The sequence below is a fragment of the Parasteatoda tepidariorum genome, chromosome 9, assembly GCF_982258835.1.
Source record: "Parasteatoda tepidariorum strain Cologne lab strain chromosome 9, Ptep-v5.0, whole genome shotgun sequence".
Taxonomy (NCBI): Eukaryota; Metazoa; Arthropoda; class Arachnida; order Araneae; family Theridiidae; genus Parasteatoda; species Parasteatoda tepidariorum.
The window spans coordinates 69,147,239-69,168,610 of record NC_141763.1 but is presented as its reverse complement, the minus strand read 5'-3'; the positions used below and the strand labels follow the sequence as shown (position 1 = coordinate 69,168,610).

Here is a 21,372-nt window from a genome sequence, read left to right as displayed (position 1 = left end):
TACTGTAAGAAGTACCGGCACCCAGAGTACCGGTGCTTTTCATTGTAGTTTGTTTCGGAATTTTTTACAATGTAATATTTCATGTTATTTACAATTTGTGCATGGTTTTTAAAAAATAACATGTTGTTATAAACAGTGAGTTATTAAGTTTTTACAATTAATAAAGCAATTATAAAATATTAAATACAGGGAAATGTCTGCAAATTAAATACTTGCATTATACCAATTTTCTGGTCAACTTAGGGATGTAATCAACTTAAAAAGATGAGATGTGACTGTTTTTACCAATAATTAGAGGTCAACATCATGATCAACTATTGGGGACTACTACAGTGGGAAAGTTACCAAAATACCCTGTGTTGTTAACTATTTTTTTCTTCTAAAATATAAATTAATGATTTTTAAATTCTAAAAGGCATAAAGTTGAAAATACAAATTATTACTTGAAAAATAAATTTTTGATTTGTGAGTTTCGTATAAAATGAAATAAAAATTTTAATTTTTCATTTTAAGTATCATGTGTAACATAAAAAATTGTAACGGTCAACAAGTAAAATTTTAAATAATATTAATTTAAAATTAATTTAAATTTTAAAATTTTAATCATTCGTAATTCGAATTTCAGTTCATTGGGTAAAGTAGAAAAAAAAACGCTTTTGTTTCAAATATATATATATATTTCAATATTTAGTATCACTTAAAATATATCAGTAGATACTAGTAATCACTCAAAATATTTATTTTCAGATACACTTAATGCAATATAAATGATAACCTAGTAACTTTTGTTTATCAGAACTTAGTACCATGGAAACAGTAGTGCAACATTAAATGAACCGATAATTTAATAATGAATAAATCGATAATAGTGAATATACCATGTTTCTTGAAAAATTGGGTAATCCATATAAATTATCTGAAAAATTAAAGATTTTTTTTCCTTCTCTTTTCGGTGACAATGGCAGGTCGTATTTTTAATGTTTTTAAGATACTAGAAGAAAAAATTAATTGTTGCAAAAGTTCCTCATTATTCTATGATAACTACAAACGGGAAAAAAGTCCTGGTTCTCACCAATTTAGTGAAAAATTGAAAAGTTTAATTTTAAAATTCTCTTCATAAGACGTTTTGAAACTGAAGTAAAAGAAAAAACGTCATCTCCTTCATAAATTCGAAATAACTTTTTATTTTTTATTTCTTGAAGTTTTCTTAGTTGTAGTTTACCATTGGTGAGGTAGGTTGAGTGTATTTTGTGAGCATTTGAAATGTATTAATCGTTAAAGATAAATTTTAACTTAACTTTAATAACATTTATGCAACATAATCTTGATTGATCCCAGAAGTCAAACATAAAAAAAGATGAAAAAGTGAAGGAAAAAAAAACTTTTGCAATAGTTAAACACATTTAAATTATTTGAATTCAGTTCAGTTTGTTTCAGGTCAGGTTACGTTTCAGGTTTGGTATAGAAGCTTACAGGTTCGACAGGTACCCAAGAACTTGATTCCACCACTAGACCTTCAACTATAAAATAGTTTTATAAGATAAATTGGCGTATAATTTTTTTCTATTTCTAATATCCAAAAAACATTTATTCAGATTGAAAATTATTCTTGTTAAAATAACTTATTTAATGTTTGTTAAGTTTACCTTAGAAGTTCTCAAATCTTTTGAAATCAGGGCATATTTTCTGTTACTAAAAGCCGTAGTAGACGAAGGAAAAATGGGGCATTTACACTGGGTCCATTTTTAGGATTTTAAGAAGCCCCTAGGCAAAGGATGCTAAAAAAATTAATTAATTTTAATATTGAAAATTTGAAAATTTTCCATCTGTTTCTAGACATTTAAATATTTTTAATTACACATTGCAAAAATATATTTAAATAATTAAAGGTGATTACTTCTATAAAACAAGATTACGTAACAAAAAATTTCTTACTTCTAACAGCCACAGTCCTAATATCACTGATAAAATATAAACAAAAGAATAAATTAAAAAAAAGAAAGGAAAAAAATTAAATAAATATATAAATAAAAATAAATAATAGCACTGTTTCTGGCAGTATTTTTTTCTACTATGACTCGTAAAAAATGAAATCAATAGATTATTCATTGATTGTAAGGTTGTAGATGTGTCAGGATGGCCGAGGGGTCTAACCCCAGATTCAAGGTTCGTTCCTTGCTCTGTTACCGCAAAGTGTGGAGTGTTCTAGTCCACGAATGTGGACGTGGGTTCGAATCCCACTTGTTTTTTATTTCTACTATTGCACGTAATAAAACAAAATTATTAGTTCAGTTCTCGCTTTAGATTTAGACATCTTATAGATGAAATGAAATTTTAACATTTTAATTAGTAAGGTTGCTCGATTTTACTCTTAACAATTTCATCTGTTCTTCATTTTTTGAATCATTATAAGTTTTGAAACCAAAATTAATTTTAGTTATTGAAATTCAAAAATTTTTACTTTCTTTTTTAAACTTAGATAAGCATATCTTGAGTTTATCATTACTTGGTAAATTTGATACACCTTTCCCGCGTTCTGCCATCTTGTCTTACTTAAGAAAAATTTTACCTTTAATATTCTAAACAGATGAAAAAAAATTTATTTTACTTCGTATCGTATATTTAAAAATCAATAGCAACTAGATATTCCTGTTAACGCTAAAGCATTATCACAGCATACAACTGATATAATCTCAAATATCCACTAAAAATTTCTAAGTGATATCATAAGTAGTTTTTCAGAAAAGGTACATCGAAAAATGTCAGTTTTAACATTAGCCTTACCGACTCCCTTTAAAAAAAATTTACAAAATGATAAAAATTTATCCTTTTTATTAATTTTTCCTTTTTTCAATAACTTTGTAGAAGAAAAAGAAAGCTTTCAAAGCAATTTTATAAGATTATGAAATAAAATTCTTAAAAGGTATGAAATGCGAATAGTTCCTTTCTGCGAACTTCAAACTAACACTTGTATAATTATTAATTTAAAAAAATTATCAATTTGAAAATAATAGTTATTAATTTTAAAATAATATTTAATTAATTTATATTTAATTAATTTTGTCAATTTTTATATTTCATAATATTTAATTAATTAATTAATTAATTAATTAATCAACATTTAGTTATTTACAAATGTTTAATTAATTCATAATATTTAATTAATTAATACTTAATTTTGCGTCGTGTTGTTTTTTCTGATGAGATGAGAAGATATTAATAATTAAATTTTTTTCATTTAATAAAGGAATTTTTAATAGTATTTTTTCTCCTGTAAATCTGAACGCCATTTTCGTATGAGTGATGTATCATATCAAGAGGCTTAGTATAGAATTTCTTTTCGATTCATCAAAATACAAGTGATGCTTCATAATTCATTCATTATGAGCAGTGACGCCCACACACAATATCTCGTCACAATAGGAATAACGTAAAAGAACGGCTATTAATCTTGTACTTAAATATAATTTTCTTCGCTTTTAATCAGACAAAAACACTCGCCCACGATTTTTCTGAGATGGAAAATTTCTTTTTATATTTTAGAAGTGAAAAGGGTGTTTTTAACTTTCTCTTTCTTTTCAATTTCAGCTGTAAATGAAGATTGAGAAGTTGATGCATCTTTATGAAATCCAGTCCTCAAATTTTCGTCGAAAATTACTTCTATTTTCATTATTGTTTCTATCATTGTACCCATGGACTTCATTGTCGAAAGTTATAAGTAAGGAAAAAAAAATTCATTCATTATCATTAAAAGCATTGCTTTTTTTAAAAAATTTGCTTTCTTAAAACAAAATAACAAAAAAAGTGTGTAATACTAACCGCCTCTAGGATGTTAATTGTCTAAAAACTCTTAAAATGCGAAAAAGTTTCAAAAAGTCTTCCAAAAATTACCTTAAATCTAAATATGCTGCTATTTAAGTTTTCCAAAACATGTTTTAGATAGACTTTTTTTAAACTAATAAATCATAACTTATGTTTATAAATTTAATAACAAAAATCATTAAAGTAAATATAAAACTAAATGCATGATTTGTGAATTAAATAAAATGTAAACACTTGATTTAAAGTACTTGATTTAAAAAGTAGAAAAATTTAGCACTTGAGTTAAAAAAGTCGAAATTATTTACCTTTACTTAATCATTACCTAATCTTTACTTAATCTTTTGAAATTATAAATTGCCAGAATTGCATTATATCATCAAATGTTTTTTCGTTGTTCTTTAAAGATACTTAATGCAAAACTTAACGTAATTTGTGGGGGGGAAAAAATTTGACCTACAAGCAAATTGCTCGCTTTTAAAAGGAAAAATCTTATTCAAAATTATTTTTTAAAAATTTTTTTTTAAAAAGGATGAAAAAAAAAATCTAAAATATAGAAAGAATGATCTAAAAAATTATGTTTAATGCTTAAAGTTCAGTTATGTAAGTTAAAAAATAACAAAAAAAAGAGCATTTATTATGTTAGCCCCGGTAATAACTGATAACAACTGATAATAACTGATAACATTTACGAAGCAATTTTACTGGAGTGTGTGAGCTTGTTGAAATCTTAAATCGGATAAGAGACGAAAGAAAAGTATTTTTAATATATAACAGGGCTGTGGAATCGGAGTTGAAAGAAGATTTTAAAAGAATCGGAGCTGAAAAAACTTACTCCTCTCCGTTTAAAGTTAGGTTCAGTCGAATAAAAGAGGGATAAAAATTTAATCTCATGAAAATTATTTATGCTAATATTCATATTATCTATATAAAAAAAATTTCTCGAATGCATATTATGACAATCATTTGAAGTCTCATTGATCATTTAATTAATTCATTACATTTTAATACTTTTGTACCTGAGGTTAACCGATCTATTGATAAAAGAACGCAAACAATGTTGAATCATTGAAAATATTGAAGATTAATGAATGAATTATATTGGAGAACAAACTTTTTGTTGCATTCCTGCTAGTAATTGATCTTGCCGAATTTGGATGTTGAGATTTGAAATCTGAAATTAGTTTTGCTTTTGAAGCTACAGATTTTTTTTTTAAATGACATTTTCATTTTACTTTTTGTCGATATGTAAAAGTTTGACACATAGACATATGGCAGGGTTACATGACAGGGAGTCTCGTAAATGTTGCGACGAGCTTTTAGAGAAATTAAGGCACATTATCAATATTAAAATTGCATACGAACCTATGACCAGAAATGTCATCGTAAGTGGCTAGGAGCACTTCTCTATTATAAACTGTTGAAAAGCACTCGTTGAAACAGTTTCTAATAGAGGAAGGAGACCCCTAGTGGCGTATGACGACATTTCCTGGGTTCCTTTGCAATTTTAATCCTGATGTTTTGCCCTAACCACCCTAAGATTATCGCAACATTTACCCACCCACCCTATCATATACAAAAGCTCTAAACTTGTACATTTTTTATACCCGAATTATCACCAGGCGCAGATCTCCAGCGAACATTTGAGTGTTCTAATTAGTTGTGAAGTGGTCGAAATTTGATTGGCTATAAATTCTTGGTAACATGACGATAATTTCTACTTGAGGCGGTCGGGAGACGATTGAAACTTGCATTGCCACGCAGTTTCAAGTAGAGATATAAGTGCTCAAACTAATGGAAAATCGAATAAGATTTCGATTGCAAGAATCTATTCTACAAAGCACGAAAGCGAGTGACTAAAAACGTGGCAAAAATAATGGATGCAAAAGAGATTTACGTGTGACATGAGCAAATATCCAAAGATTAGAAATAAAATAGAAAACGCATATATTTGATTACGGTTAATGTATATACATTTTTCAATATGAGTATTTTGTAAATAATATGTTTTTTCCCTCAAAATATAAAACTTTTGAAACGATTTTCGTTATTTAAATATATTTTAACAGGATTGAAGAAACAAGGAAAGACAATTCCTCAAAAAGATTTGGAGACGTCGAATCCAAATACAAAAAAGAAGATAGTACTTATGCACAATTTTTATAGAGCGAGAGTATCACCTCCAGCCGGTAACATGCTAGAAATGGTAAGATAGCAAACAAACAGATATTGGCAACCGTGCAATGAATTTTTCTAAATTATTTACTGATAATAAAATTAACTTATTTATGTATTTTTCATTAGATACAAAATAGCCCGTTCGCATGCAGCAAAAGAGTACCCATTTTTAAAATTAAATAATTCTGGCACATCTAGAGATAAAAGGAGAAAATGAACGGTATATTGATGGAGAAAGCTGTAAGATGTCTTATACGCAATTATCTAAATTAGTTACAAAAATTATCAATTGATGGCGCTGTACAAAGCTGTGAAAAGAACAAACACTGCTAACGTTTGCATGCCTATATAGTGTACAACGCCATCTGCTGGCGACTTTTGAGATTGATTTCTAAAATTGAAAATAAAATCTTTTAGCTTTTACGTGTTTATTTCATCCTTTTATCAATAATTTTTTCGGAATCATTTAAGTTTGAATTGGACATTCCTGCAGTTTCAACATACAAAGTGTTCCAAAACGACTGTTCTTAATATATATTTTTAGAATCCTTGTTAAAAAAAGAAGTTAAATGATATACACATAAGTCGTAACATTCCGTAAAAAACCCGGAAGAAACACATTCAAGTATAAGCTGATGGCATTCAAACGAGTTTTATTGTGTTTATAGTCCCGATTTCTTCAATAGGGATTTGTCAAATGATCTCTCACATTGTTTTTGGTAACGTCTTTTTTCGAAATTGAGTATGATCTCTCATATTGTTTTTGGTAACGTCTTTTTTTCGAAATAGAGTATTATCTCTCGCATTGTTTTTGGTAACTTCGTTTTCCGAAATTGAGTATGATCTCTCACATTGTTTTTGGTAACGTCTTTTTTCGAAATTGAGTATGATCTCCCACATTTGAACAAAGATTAGCTTTCAAACCACGAAAAACTTGAAAATGTCATCTGCAGGGTGTTCTGTACTGACCACCCTTAATTTATGTGTTCAGAATCATTGTAAAAATTATCCCAAAAAATCATCGGAAACTATTATTTAAGCCAGAAAAAAATATCAAAACCGTTGTCGAAGTCAAAAAGATGAACGTTGAATTACTTATAAGTTGAGATTGGTTGAGACTAAAAACATCAAAGCCAATTTGATTGTCTGATAAAACTCGAAAGCTCATCGAATAATCCCTTTTCAACACGTTTCTGCAGTCAAACAGGTTTTGATGATTTCTGTCAGATTTCAATAGCGTTTTTCTAATTTCCTCCCTTAAATGGTAATTTGCTATCTCTAATGAGAATTATTTTTTTGACTTCATTTTCGACAAGGAATTGCAAAATAAGGAAGGTTGGTTTATAACAAACTCCCTCTGTTAGTGACGAATGGTGATAAGTTAACAACAATAACAAAAAAGGAAAAAAAGTGGCTACTTAAATTGCGTAAGCAACCGGTCGTCACCTTTTCCCATCTTTTTTTTTTTTTTTGAAAGTTTTTTCATGATAACAGTACATTAATGCAGAAAAACTCAAGAAATCAGAATTTTCATAAAAATGTCCAGCGTTGCAACTATTCAAAAACTTTTTATGGCAGTAGATTATTTCTAATGTGAACTTTCTGGAAAAATATAGTTTTTTCCAAGCAGAAAAAAAAAGTTTGCAAAAAGTGGCTATTAAATAAAAAAGACCTGCAGATATCGATCATCTACTCATTAGGTTAGAGGAAAAAGTAGCCACTAAGTTATTAGTCTACCGACCGCTGGCTATTAACAAAAAATTAAAATTTTCAGGTCTACCCTCCATATTCATATTCAAGATTTTTTAAACAAAATTAAAGAAAGTTTTTGTTGTTATAAAAAAGCTTACTTTAAATGTTAATATTTATTAATTTATTTATTATACTACAGTTTATATTACTTTCTTATATATCAATTAAGCATTATTTTATCCGACATCGTTGTTTGAAAAAGTTGATCAAATGTAAAGCGGCATCTTGTGAAGAGGTTTACTGTCCGAAAAACGCATCTAGCATATCTTTTTTAAATAAACATTCTTGTCTAATCTGATGCTTTTCAAAGTCATTAGAGCTCAATTAAATTGGTTGATGATTTTGAAAATGTAATGTATGTTACTGATTAATGTTTATATCTATTGATAGACTTGGCACAAAGGAGCCGAAGAAGCTGCGCAGAAATGGGCAAATGCTTGCCAATTACTTATTCACGATAAACCTCTCAGCAGATGGGTAAACGGTAAGTTTTGGAAGTTTTTTTTTACTGTCGCATTATAGTTAGAAAGCTTTTCAACATTTTTGTTCTTTATTTATGCCCTTAATATGTGATATGGTATAAATGATTTCGACTGGAAAGTTTGAGCAAGATACGTACGACCGAAAATATATAAAATAGATAAATATATACAGGCAGTAATGAATTCTCGCTTGATATTTTATTCAAGAAAATAAAGAATTTCCTAACACAATGAAGCAAACACAATAGAATTTTGTCTTTCTCTCTTCAATCAAAGTAACGCCATTTGGAAGCGATTCACATATTTGGAACATATTGATTAGTTTGTCCACAATTTCTGGATCCGATGTTATTCAAATTGCGCGAAACCACCTCTCACAGATGATTTCAGCCTGTAATATTTTTAACTTGTAAATCTGATGTGATATTATCTCTGATGCACTTGTCTGAATCATTCACATAACATCATGTATATTATGCATAAAAAGATAAGGCGGTCAAAAATTTACTTTGAAGTTATCGTCTGCGTACAACGTGATATAAAATATTTTCACTTGTTTCACGACTATCGTTTGCTGCATAAATAAATGGTAGCGGTTTTACTCGCAACTGCAACTTGAATATTTCATTTTAAGTACCGTATTTTGCAAGCTTTTGTTTAAACAAATTGAAAAAAAATAATAATAAAGATAAAACAAAGAAATTAATGAGCGGTTGCTTAACTTTAAGCATCTAATATACAGTAATGCAGTTTGATATTGTTTTTTAGAACTATTGTTACGAGTGGTCATTCAGATTTTAACTTTCTGCAATATAGACAGTAATTTTCTCTAAAACTGTTCATTTGTTATTTAAACTCATCTTAAATATTGTTTGTTTTTGAAAGCAAAAACTACTACGGTGATTCTACTTAACATGATGCGCTGAGCTGTGCTTTTTCTGAAATTAAAGAAACCTCAAGAAAAAGGGAACAACCCATCATATTTTCTCTCATCTTACCCTTACTTTGAAATCTAAACAGACTGCGCATACGTAAAATCGGGAAAGTTCTTCAGATATAAAAATATGCAGCATGTTCTGAACGGAATAAGAATAAGAAATTCTTACAACACATAAGGTAACTTTCATATAAAATGAACTTAATACCTGAAAAATTAGATGAAACTATCTAAACTTGATTTTTGTAAACTCCACACAATATTTAATTTATTACTTTTTCATGCAGACAAATAGAATTGCATTTTTTTTAAAGTTTTAAATTATTTTCTTAATGATCTTCGTCTTATGATTCATGAAATCTTTTAAAAATGCACCTTATTTTTTCCCCCAGAAACATTTTTTAAAAGCACAACAATAAAAAAAAATAGCGGTTGGTGATGTGGCACCCCTCCACATGCCAATCACGCTGATGGCTGAAATTCTAAAAAATAAAATAAAGAGCGTGCGATAAATTTGTTTAAATTATTTTATTTCTTACTTTTTCGGCTTAGAATTCATAGGGTCTTTGAAAAAAGTGCACCTTATTTATCTTTTCCTCAGAAATACATTTTAAAGCACAATTTTAAGCAAAATAAGCATGGAACTTCAAATAACTTTAGAAATGCTGATTCGGAGACGTAGCACCCCTCTCCCTCCATGCCACCTGCACGTTGATCACTGAAATTGTAAAAAATAATTAAACATTAAAGAATATGCGATAAAAATTTAAACAGAATCGTTTACAAATTTATAAATAGCTAATCTTAAACTATAGCAAAAAAAAAAAAAAAAAATCATTTTCACCCTTTTCCCGAATGGAATAATTAAGATTTGGAAACTATTTTTTTTTTAATATACTACATATTCGGGGATTAAAACTGCTCCTCGTAATCGATGTCCAAATTTCAGAACTTTAGCACCAACTGTTATGGAGTTATAAGACATTCCAAAGCAGCGACATCCAAAATAAATAAAATTTAAATATTGCAGATGAAAGCAAATAGCTTAAAGATAAAAATTTGCACTTTCAGATGTCCGAAACATAAAATTCGGCAGCAAGCCGTATCCTCTCCTTTTCCAAGACCAACATCTTTATGTTCACTTTCAACTAAACCAAAAAAATTTTTCAATTACAAATATAAAATTTCATTATTGATTACAAAACAAGTATAAAATTTGAATTAATGACATATTGAAAAAAATTGTGTGTTTATTTATACAGATTATGGTTCTTGCGGCCAAAATATCTTCGTATCACCTTCTCCAGTAGATTGGATGTTCGTGGCTAAAGCTTGGTATATGGAACATCAGAATTTTACTTACGGCAGTCGTAACAATAATTTGACTGATGTAGGTCACTATACACAGGTAATTTTTATGCTGTTATAAACTCTCGCAAAATAGTGAGTGTTCTGCTTTAAAGTTTAAAAAACTGATGGGTTTGTAACGTTTTGTGCAATTATTATGAACCATCGTAGTGTTATGGAACATAATTTTTTTTCGACCGTTTTGTTGTTATAGAACAGGGGTTTCCAACTTACATGAGGCAAGGGTCCACAATTAAAAACACAAATCAAATGGCGGGCCGCAACTTTGTCAAAATTTTATGTAGCATTCTCATGTTTGAAGAAACATTAAATGTTAGTGTCAGATTTTTACCAAGTTGTTCTAAACAAAAGTATTGAATTAAGTAGATTCTTAAAAATATTTAATCGCGTATCAAAAAATTCGAGCTACAATAACTTTAATGTGCACCTTTGTATGAAACAACTAATGTGCAACAGATATCTAATTGTTAAGATATAAAACTTTAAAAAGGTTGGTATAAAAACTTACACAGTAGCACATAAAATGTTCAATGAGAAAATTGAGGTTTGTCTGCTGCAACCACCAGAGAACAGATACTTGCATTTTAAACTTAAAATTTACAAATGCGTGTGTAAATATTTTCGTCCAAAATGAGTGGTTTCAAAAAGTTAAATCGGAGAATTTCTTCGAGAAAATTTCTGATACACACATGCTAAATTATATTCACAAAATACGAAAAAATAAAATAAAAAAAAGCAACATACATGATTATTTTTGTATTTGAATTCTTCTTGGATGCAAAACCTGAGAAATAAATTTTTTGCACCGTTGGTATGTTACATTTCACAGAAACGAAGAAATTAGGTTTTTATTAACGAGAAAAGTATTTTAAACCTGTATAGATTTTTTACGAAAATTGTCCGCAAAAAAATGAAAACTAATATATTTTAGTTCGCGGGCCACGAAAAAAGGCTTCGCGGGCCGGATGCGGCCCCTGGGCCGCCAGTTGGAAACCACTGTTATAGAACATCAGAATTTTAACGGTTTTAAATAAATTATGCTCTTAATTATGCATACTTGAGCCAAAAATAGAATTAAGAACAGGATGTGACTTTTTGAAAGTATGAGAAAGTGTTTCGATTGGAATAATTAATAAAATAAAATAAAAGGATTTACAGAAAAAAAATTAACACAAAAAGATTAATTGAAGCTTTTTATGTTACAATTATATGTAATATATATTCAAAATCTTTTTTCAAGTTTAAATTTTTTAATTTCATTCAGATATTCAACATATGATAAAAAATTTTTTTTTTAAATTTATGTGCTATCGAAACGGGAGCAAAACAATATAAGAGAAAGTTTACTAATTTTAAGATTGAGGGTACATTAATCAAAAACTTCTACAAAATGCTTGTCATGATGGCCGAGAGGTCAAAGGTACAGACTCACGTTTAGTTTCTAGCTGTGTTGTTGGAGAATTGGACTGGTTCACAAATATGAGCTTGGGTTCGAATCACATTTCTTACAGCAGTTATAAGTTAAAAACCTACCCCTTTTTTTAATATTCAAACTCTTTAATATCATTCAGACATTTAACACATTTTAAATATGCTATGTATTTTTTTTTTACTTTTTGTTGTGTCAAAATAGTGGTAATGCAAAATCAAACTTCTTATATCTAAGCGTTTTAGATATCAAGAAATATTCTAAATGTTTTTTTTTTTCATCATGGAAATTTATTAAGTAATTATTAAATTATTTTTCAGATGGTTTGGTATAATAGTCATCGAATCGGTTGTGGTTTCAGATATTGTGAAAAAGAAGTAGTTCGTAAACCCTTTTACAACTATGTATGCAATTACTGTCCTATGTAAGCATTTATAAATATTTTTTTCTTTGTTGAGGCAAAAGTAAAAATATAATCTACACAAAAATATAAAATTGAATTTTTTGTATTAATGCATGCATTTGAGTATTGATCGACATTAATTCTTGAAATTTAACAAATTATTACGAATCATTGTAGAGCAATAATATTTAATAGCTTGCAGCTCGATTTAATTCCAAACGGAGTTACATTGGGAGTTTATTGCACGTTCTTTAAATTTTTTCCCGTGTAAACACAAATAAAACGAAAGTAAGCTCTAGTAAATGAGCGACTTAACTAAATTGGTATTTTAAAGGCTATCTAAAAATATACGTTCATTTTTATTATAGCGTATTTACGCTTTTAAAGCGTATTTTTATGTTCCTAATAAATGCAAAATCAATTAATTAATTAATGTGCTATATGTCAATGCATCGAAAAAATTGCTTGATTGTGGTAGAACCTGGCAATTTTACTTCCAGGAATTGGCCGCCGCAAATTATCAATAGTATCATTTTCGGTATCAAATGATGCTTTATATATTTAATCTTTTATTCAATCATTTACTTATAATAGCGAAGACTGAACTTGAACTTTTACCGTTTTAACTGTTAATTACGGATTTGGTTCAGCCTTTTTATAGTTATTTAATTTATTTGATTTTACTTATTTGTTTAGTGATTTTCGGTGACTTGCGCAAACATGTTTTTCAAAATCTAATTAAGTTTTTTTTTCCTTTCTTAATCAGTATGAGGATTGGATGATTAGATAGTTTCAAATAAATAAAATGATAATGTTAAGAAAATTTATTAATAATTAAATTATTATTATTATAAATATTATTATTATAATTATTATTATTATAATTATTATAATAATAATAATAATTATTATTATTATTATAATAATAATAATAATAATAATTATTAATGTTACAACATTTCGAAATATTTGTTCTATACATTCTCATCCCTTCATAAAGTTAGCATTAACTCAGAAAAATATCAATCACGTGTATTAATAGATCTCTTAAATTCATAAATCTTGAAAAAAAAATTTCTTTCTTATGTTATCTTAAAAAAATAATAATAATGTTGCTCTTTTATTTTCATGTGTAGAGGTAATGCTCCAAAGAAACTTGGTAAACCATACTCCATAGGAAAACCATGTGATAAGTGCAAAGGTCATTGTAAATATAAAAAATTATGTAGTAAGTAAAATATTTTGATTTTAAATTATTTACTATTTTTTGGGTCTGAGGCAAGATAGTGATAAGCCTCATTTTTTCCAGAGGTGATATTTTTATATCAAACTATTTATTACTTCTGTCTCCAGATAGATACTTTATAAGTTCGAACAAGCATCCGAAGGGGAACAAATTAAAAGGACAGAAACATCTTATTGCTTCCACGGAAACCGTAACTTTTTCCCCCAAAACGCTCTTTTAAATAATTTAAAAATGTGACTTAGCTTATAATCATCCCAAGCCCTTTATTTATTCTTACAAAATAATGAATATCTACGTTCTCTGAGCTTAACGTTTTAATTGGACTAAATTAAACGTCAGGTGTCGGAGTGCAGTTTTTGAAACAAAAAACTGAACAACAAAATGTTAAGCACAAGGAACTTAAGGATTTTTAAGCTCGAGGAATTTTTTAAATTAAGTCGTGCATTATAATACCAATATATTGTGTGTAATGATGTACTGCACTGGGTGTAAATGCGGAGAATAATCCTATTTAAAAAATATATCTGTTTATGAATATTTAGGTATAGTTTAGGTTTAGGAATATCTTCGTATAGCTACCGCAAAAAAATATTCTAATGTTTATTACAAAATTTGTAATAAAATATGAAAATAAAGCACATATTCATTAGATGATAATGAAATAATTGTTACAAATTTTAACCCGTTTTTTCTAGAAATAGAAATTAGTTGTTCTGTACGCAATACTTAAACGAATCAAATTTATTTTTAAATATTTTGTTCGAATAAAATCAGCTTCATTATGTTTCATTGAGCTCCCCCTCTTGGTAGCAGGCTTTTTCTTCGGGGGGGGGGGGGGCGTCTTTATTTTATTTCTCACTATTATAATCATTTTTTAAGCAATTGAGAGGCATCATTTCTTCAAACATGATCATCACTTTATTCGTTTTTTTTTTTTTTAACGTATCGCACACTGTGATACAAAACCGATTCTGTTCAAACAATAGTTTAAAATAAATCTAATTCGGCTTCAGTGGCAGACAAAGGAACAAATTTTGAAAGATGCTTTAAAATGTGTAAGAAATGTGAAAAATATGTGTACTGTTACAGTTTTATGTAACGATATGTGCTTCATTTTTTTATAGCTAGCTACAATTTTTAGCATGTATAAGAGCAATGTAATAGTATTTACTGTAGAACGCTACACAGAAATATTCCTTCCTATACCCATATTGAGCAATAAACACATATCCTTTTTTCAATTATTCAATGTAATTATGATAATAAATGCTTGTATGTTTCTTTAATTTTGATTTCATAATTATTTACAGCTAACAGCTGTCCACATTCCGATTTCTGGGTGAATTGTGATGATTTAAATGCAAATTTCCATTCATGGCTATGTGATGATAAAGAAAGTCAAAGATATAAAGCTTGCCTTGCTACTTGTGATTGCCAAAATGCTATACGGTGATTTATGACATGATTATAGCATCATATATGCGTATAAGAAGATTTTTAAGAATAGAAGAAGGAAGGTTGTCATCATTCCTGGGAAAATGGCGAAACCGAAAAGAGAAAATTCCAAAGATGCATTTTTTTGTAAATGAGTTCACAAAATAACAAATTATCGGATTTTATCCCTTTTTGCTAATTATATAAACCTCATTCTATCGGCTATTTGTAATGAAAACAAATAAGTTGGAGAGCTAATGATCAGCTGCTTTTAGCTCCACCTTGGAAAGTGAATTTTGGAGGTCAGACTTCTACTATTCTTCGTCTGCCCTTTTCTGAGTTTTGTGAGGAAATATCGAAACCAATGTCATAGAAGTAAAATGTAAATTTTGTGCGAATTATTCCACAAAATCGCAATTTTCATTTTTTTCTTCCGATTATTCAAAACTCATATTGTTGTTGAACAAAATATAATAATGTAATATTCAATAAATGCTTTGATTACAACCTATCTCTTTGCTGTAAAACAAAATTTAAACCAATGGCTATGTGCTGAAAATTATTTTGAAAATCGGATAAATCCTGACCATCTTCGGAAAAGCTTGTCGCAATTATCGGCAAAATCGTAATTATCATTTTTCCGATTATTCAAAACTCATATTGTTTTTGAACAAAATATAATAATGTAGAATTAAATAAATGCATTGATTATAACCTATCTCTTTGCTGTAAAACAAAACTTAGACCAATGGTTATTTTGAAAATCGGATAATCCTGACCATCTTCGAAAAAACTTTTCGCAATTATCGGCAAAATCATAATTGTAATTTTTTTCGATTATTCAAAACACATATTGTTTTTTAACAAAATATAATAATGTAGAATTAAATAAATGCATTGATTATAACCTATCTCTTTGCTGTAAAACAAAATTTAGACCAATGGTTATTTTGAAAATCGGATAATCCTGACCATCTTCGGAAAAACTTTTCGCAATTATCGGCAAAATCATAATTATAATTTTTTTCGATTATTCAAAACACATATTGTTTTTTAACAAAATATAATAATGTAGAATTAAATAAATGCATTGATTATAACCTATCTCTTTGCTGTAAAACAAAACTTAGACCAATGGTTATTTTGAAAATCGGATAATCCTGACCATCTTCGAAAAAACTTTTCGCAATTATCGGCAAAATCATAATTGTAATTTTTTTCGATTATTCAAAACACATATTGTTTTTGAACAAAATATAATAATGTAGAATTGAATAAATGCATTGATTATAACCTATCTCTTTGCTGTAAAACAAAATTTAGACCAATGGTTATTTTGAAAATCGGATAATCCGGACCATCTTCGGAAAAGCTTTTCGCAATTATCGGCAAAATCATAATTATAATTTTTTTCGATTATTCAAAACACATATTGTTTTTGAACAAAATATAATAATGTAGAATTGAATGAATGCATTGATTATAACCTATCTCGTTGCTGTAAAACAAAATTTAGACCAATGGTTATTTTGAAAATCGGATAATCTTGACCATCTTCGGAAAAGCTTTTCGCAATTATCGGCAAAATCATAATTATAATTTTTTTCGATTATTCAAAACACATATTGTTTTTGAACAAAATATAATAATGTAGAATTGAATGAATGCATTGATTATAACCTATCTCTTTGCTGTAAAACAAAATTTAGACCAATGGTTATTTTGAAAATCGGATAATCTTGACCATCTTCGGAAAAGCTTTTCGCAATTATCGGCAAAATCATAATTATAATTTTTTTCGATTATTCAAAACACATATTGTTTTTGAACAAAATATAATAATGTAGAATTGAATGAATGCATTGATTATAACCTATCTCTTTGCTGTAAAACAAAATTTAGACCAATGGTTATTTTGAAAATCGGAAAATCTTGACCATCTTCGGAAAAGCTTTTCGCAATTATCGGCAAAATCATAATTATAATTTTTTTCGATTATTCAAAACACATATTGTTTTTGAACAAAATATAATAATGTAGAATTGAATGAATGCATTGATTATAACCTATCTCTTTGCTGTAAAACAAAATTTAGACCAATGGTTGTGTGCTGAAAATTATTTTGAAAATCGGGTAAATCCTGATTACGTTAGGAAAATCTTGGGTTAACGTTAAGTTGGATTTTCACAGCTAAAACTTCTGAAAGTGATCTTATCGAATTGGGTCTTAGACACTAGGTACACATAGGAATTATTTATAGTTCTCATTGCATTCTGTATTACACTATTGCGTTTATGTTTTAATAAATTGGCATAATGGTGGCCCATTGATATTAAGTATCTAATCAACCTTTTTTTTCTTTGGTTGTATTAAAATAGAACTTTTATGTCAAAGGTGAACTCGATGAGCTCTCAAGCAATCATTAACAGCAAATTCACAAAGGAATTTTTTTTCAAAATAACTAATTAAATAAATAAAATAAAACACTAACAATTCGCTTAATAAAGCTTGAGGATATAGAATATCAAACACAGTATAGTCTACTCACAAAACCACACATATCAGCAGAATTGAAGACTAAAATGTCTCTCCAAGTAAGAATAAGATATCTCTCCAAGTAAGACTAAGATATCTCACCAAGAATAAGATATCTCTCTTTTTAACAAAATAAGATATAAACTAAATATAAAATATTGAACTAGAATTCATAAGAATCAAATATGGGAATATGTTATGAAATTATAGAGAATTTCACTTCCTGTCGTCATCGGTTGTAAGTTAAACAACAATAAGCTAGTTGAGTTTTTTTTTTAAAACAATTATTGGGTATACAGATTTCTAACGTTTTTTTTTCCTGCTTTTTGTATTGAAAATATCATTTATAAGTTGCAAATGTGCTAACTGATGTCAATTTGAATACTTTCTTTTGTACCAAATAAATAATTGAAAGGTATCATGTCTTTGTGCTTTTTTTTAAAAAAAAATAACTACAATGTTGACATCTGAAATATGATCATCGAATAAATGAAATCATGATTATGGATCACAGTTAGTAATATTGAAATCAGTGAAGAGGCACTTTTCAAAAAGTTTAATATAGCCATATTAAGCTAAATATAGCAACATATCTTGTTTTCTCTTTTAAAAAAAGGGAAAATATTTCTATGAACACATAATACGCAATGAAATTTTAAGAAAGCAAAGGATTTCAAACAAAAGAAGTGCTATGAAGAACCCCATCTAGCAACAGGTATGAATTAGTATGGGGTGGAAGGGAGAATTTATTAAAAGAAAGCATATAAAACTATTGAAAATACTTAAAAAAATGAATATGCCCAATCTTTATGCAGTTTGAAGTACGGTTAAGTTTGGGTTTTAAGAGGTCTGATTCTTTAAAACTGAGCTTGCAAGATACTACGGCTAAGATATTACCAATATGTAAAAAGTGATAGTATATTTACTTTAAACTTTGTGAACAGTTTCTCCGATTAATTTTCACTTTAAGTTTAAAAGGAAATCACTATAGATTTATTGTAAAATAAATTTAAATATTGTGACTATATTGGCGGGTTTTTCTCCGTTCCGCCCAAGAGAGCTGCAGGTGGTTCAGGTTTAGAGGGTAAGGTCACTCGAAAAAATAACTCGGCAAATAAATGTTTAACTACTCTGAACTAAAGACAATTAAACGTAATTCAAGTACATACAAACTTTTGCTGTAATGTAAACAAGTGTGTGCACATTAACTTCGTGACAAAATCATCAGAAGTTGTAACACAAAAGTAACAAGGGTGTCATAGGAGGCTCAATTTTTGAGAGTGCCGAAATAAAATTGCAAATTCCTAATAGTTCTCTAAATTTTTCGCTTAAGATAAAAAATTCTTATATGTGCTAAATACCAGCAAAAAAATCATTTTTTTTTCATCGCTTTCTTGTTTTTAACCTTGAATTTAAATAAATGATAAACACGAAAATCGAGGAAGATTATTTAGAGATCAAATAACCCTCAAATTGCACGTTGGAGTCTCCATATTCAAGAATTTTATTTTGAAATTCGTCATAGGCCGGGTAGTAAAATTCTTCCTATCAATGCAAACGGTAGGGCTCCAATTTCATACTCTTCGGATACGCTAGGTTCCATGATAGAAAGTAAGTTAGAAGTTTGTCTAACGTTGAGTATCGTAGATCAAGCACTTATGTAGATGATACCTTGAAGGAATTCATTATAATTCTCAAGAAAGATGTAGAAAACAGGACGGAAGGAACAAAAGATCCAGAATTATGTTTTGAAAGGAAACAGACTGTTTCGTGTCACTAATGAAGGTGAAAACGAAAGTTTTTATTTGTCATACAAAAAAGCATGAGGAAAATCATGGTTGTAAGATTTCACGACCTTATGGGATACTTTTCTGTAGACAAGACTGTATCTAAAATCAGGAAATTGTATTGGTTTCCTGCTATGAAGAGATATATTCGTCGTCATATATCGTCAAACATCTTCGAATGTTTGGTGTTTGGTCCAAGTGAGAAAAAAAAAAGTCTTCTCCATCCTATACCGCCAGGAAAAGACCATTTGCAATAGTACATCTTGATAATTTAGGCCCTTTTGTAACCAGTTACAAAAGAAATAACGAATTACTTGTCATTATAGATAATATGACAAGATTTATACGTCTCTCCTGAAAAAGACACGTCGTCTAAGAATGTTTTGAAATCAGAGAAGTTCGTTGAAGGTTTTGGATTATCAAACCGCTTCATATCAGTTAAAGTTTCCTGTTTCACTTCACGTGGTTTTCAGTGATTTCGCAATGAAAATGGCATCTTGTACACACTGAATTCTACATCCCATCCTCAAGAAAATTAATGGTTGAGAGAGAAAATAGAGAAACATTACACCATTTGCAAAACTCTTGGAAAAGCACCTTTTGAAATTCTTCATAGATATATACCAAGATTTAAGTATGTAATTATGAGGATGTTTGCTGATGAAGAGGGTAAAATATGAAATGATCCAGGGAAGCTGTAACTCGATACAAGAGAGAAACAATCGAAAAAGAGCAAGAGAAAATTAAAGCACATTACATTAAAAAAGAAGTCTGGTTCATTATTGTTTGACAAGGGGGAAATCGTTGAAGTTAGAAGACACTCAAAGGCGACAGGGGAGTCAACGAAAATTTAACCACTGTTCACAGTATCGAAGACCTATGGTTATCGCAGAAATACTTCCTAGTGATACATATAGAATCTCTCAATTACGCTAGCGATGGCCAACGGCTCATGTTAGTCAAGTAAAATATTGGAGAAGCTGGAATGAAAATTATGATGATTTCAACGAAGATTCTGATGAAGAACCCAAAAAGCAACGGCCCAAACAAACTGTTTGTAGACCACTGCGTTACAATGATTTCATAAGCTTTTAGAAATTTGCATTATCATTATTCCATATTATTAATCTAGTTAATTTTATTGTGATATATTTTATGTTTAATTTAATTGAGGTTAATTAAAATGTTCATTTACATCGTACTAGAGCTGCACAATTGGCTATTGGCGACGGTCTGGGAAATATTCCTGAGGATGATCCGAAGACATGCCATCACAATTTTGATCCTCTGCAGAGGGTATGACAACCCCGATTCGGTAGCCCGACGACCTGCACGCGAGTTCGAGCACTTTACGGTAGAACAGTTTAACGAGGACCAATACCGCACACTCTCGGTCCCTACGCAGACTGATCCAAGTGGTCACCCACCCGCACACTGACTGTAGCCAGTGATGCTTGACTTCGGTGATCTACTGGGAACCATGTCTTAACGACCAGTTCACTGCGGGACTGCAATGTCTTAACATTGCAGTCCCGCAATGGTGGAATGTGAGCGCATATACATTATAGCAAGGTACGAGTACGCTTATACTATCAATAAATATTTGTTTTTGTTTTTTTGTTAATTTATTAGTGTTAAATTAACTACACAAGAAACCAACACTACCAATATAAGTTTTGCAACGAAACATAGACAACACGTTACTTTCTTCATTAAAAACAGAATTGGCATTCAGAATTTTTTTCCTTTCTTCAAAAATTTTCTTTGTGCGGCGCACACACTTGTGTGAATCGCATGAGTGTGTATCAAATATAGTGAGAATTTTTCTTAGCAGAAAACTTGGATAGTTTCTCGAATCGGATGCAGTGTGAATACGGATAGTCTGTGAAGAGAGAGTACCAAACTCCCGAATTAAGTTCTCGTTCAAATCTCCGCAAACGCGTTCGTGATTTTTTTTTGCAAGCAGTGAAAATAACCCTTAAAATCAATAGGTATATATATT

The 21,372-nt window shown here is 29.1% G+C and overlaps 1 protein-coding gene across 3 annotated transcripts in view; it reads left to right on the top strand.

Moving 5' to 3' along the window:
• LOC107437238 (cysteine-rich venom protein LEI1) overlaps nt 1-15,555 on the top strand; it is a 44,206-nt gene extending 28,651 nt beyond the window's left edge. For all 3 annotated transcript variants that reach the window (XM_087152071.1, XM_087152070.1, XM_087152072.1), the window contains exons 2-8: nt 3,589-3,718; nt 5,889-6,025; nt 8,140-8,233; nt 10,431-10,576; nt 12,286-12,389; nt 13,505-13,596; nt 14,925-15,555. In XM_087152071.1, the coding sequence (XP_087008197.1) occupies nt 3,595-3,718; nt 5,889-6,025; nt 8,140-8,233; nt 10,431-10,576; nt 12,286-12,389; nt 13,505-13,596; nt 14,925-15,067 (840 nt within the window). In that variant the 5' untranslated portion in view covers nt 3,589-3,594 and the 3' untranslated portion in view covers nt 15,068-15,555. The remainder of the gene's footprint in view (nt 1-3,588; nt 3,719-5,888; nt 6,026-8,139; nt 8,234-10,430; nt 10,577-12,285; nt 12,390-13,504; nt 13,597-14,924) is intronic.
• Nucleotides 15,556-21,372: the final 5,817 nt, after the last annotated feature.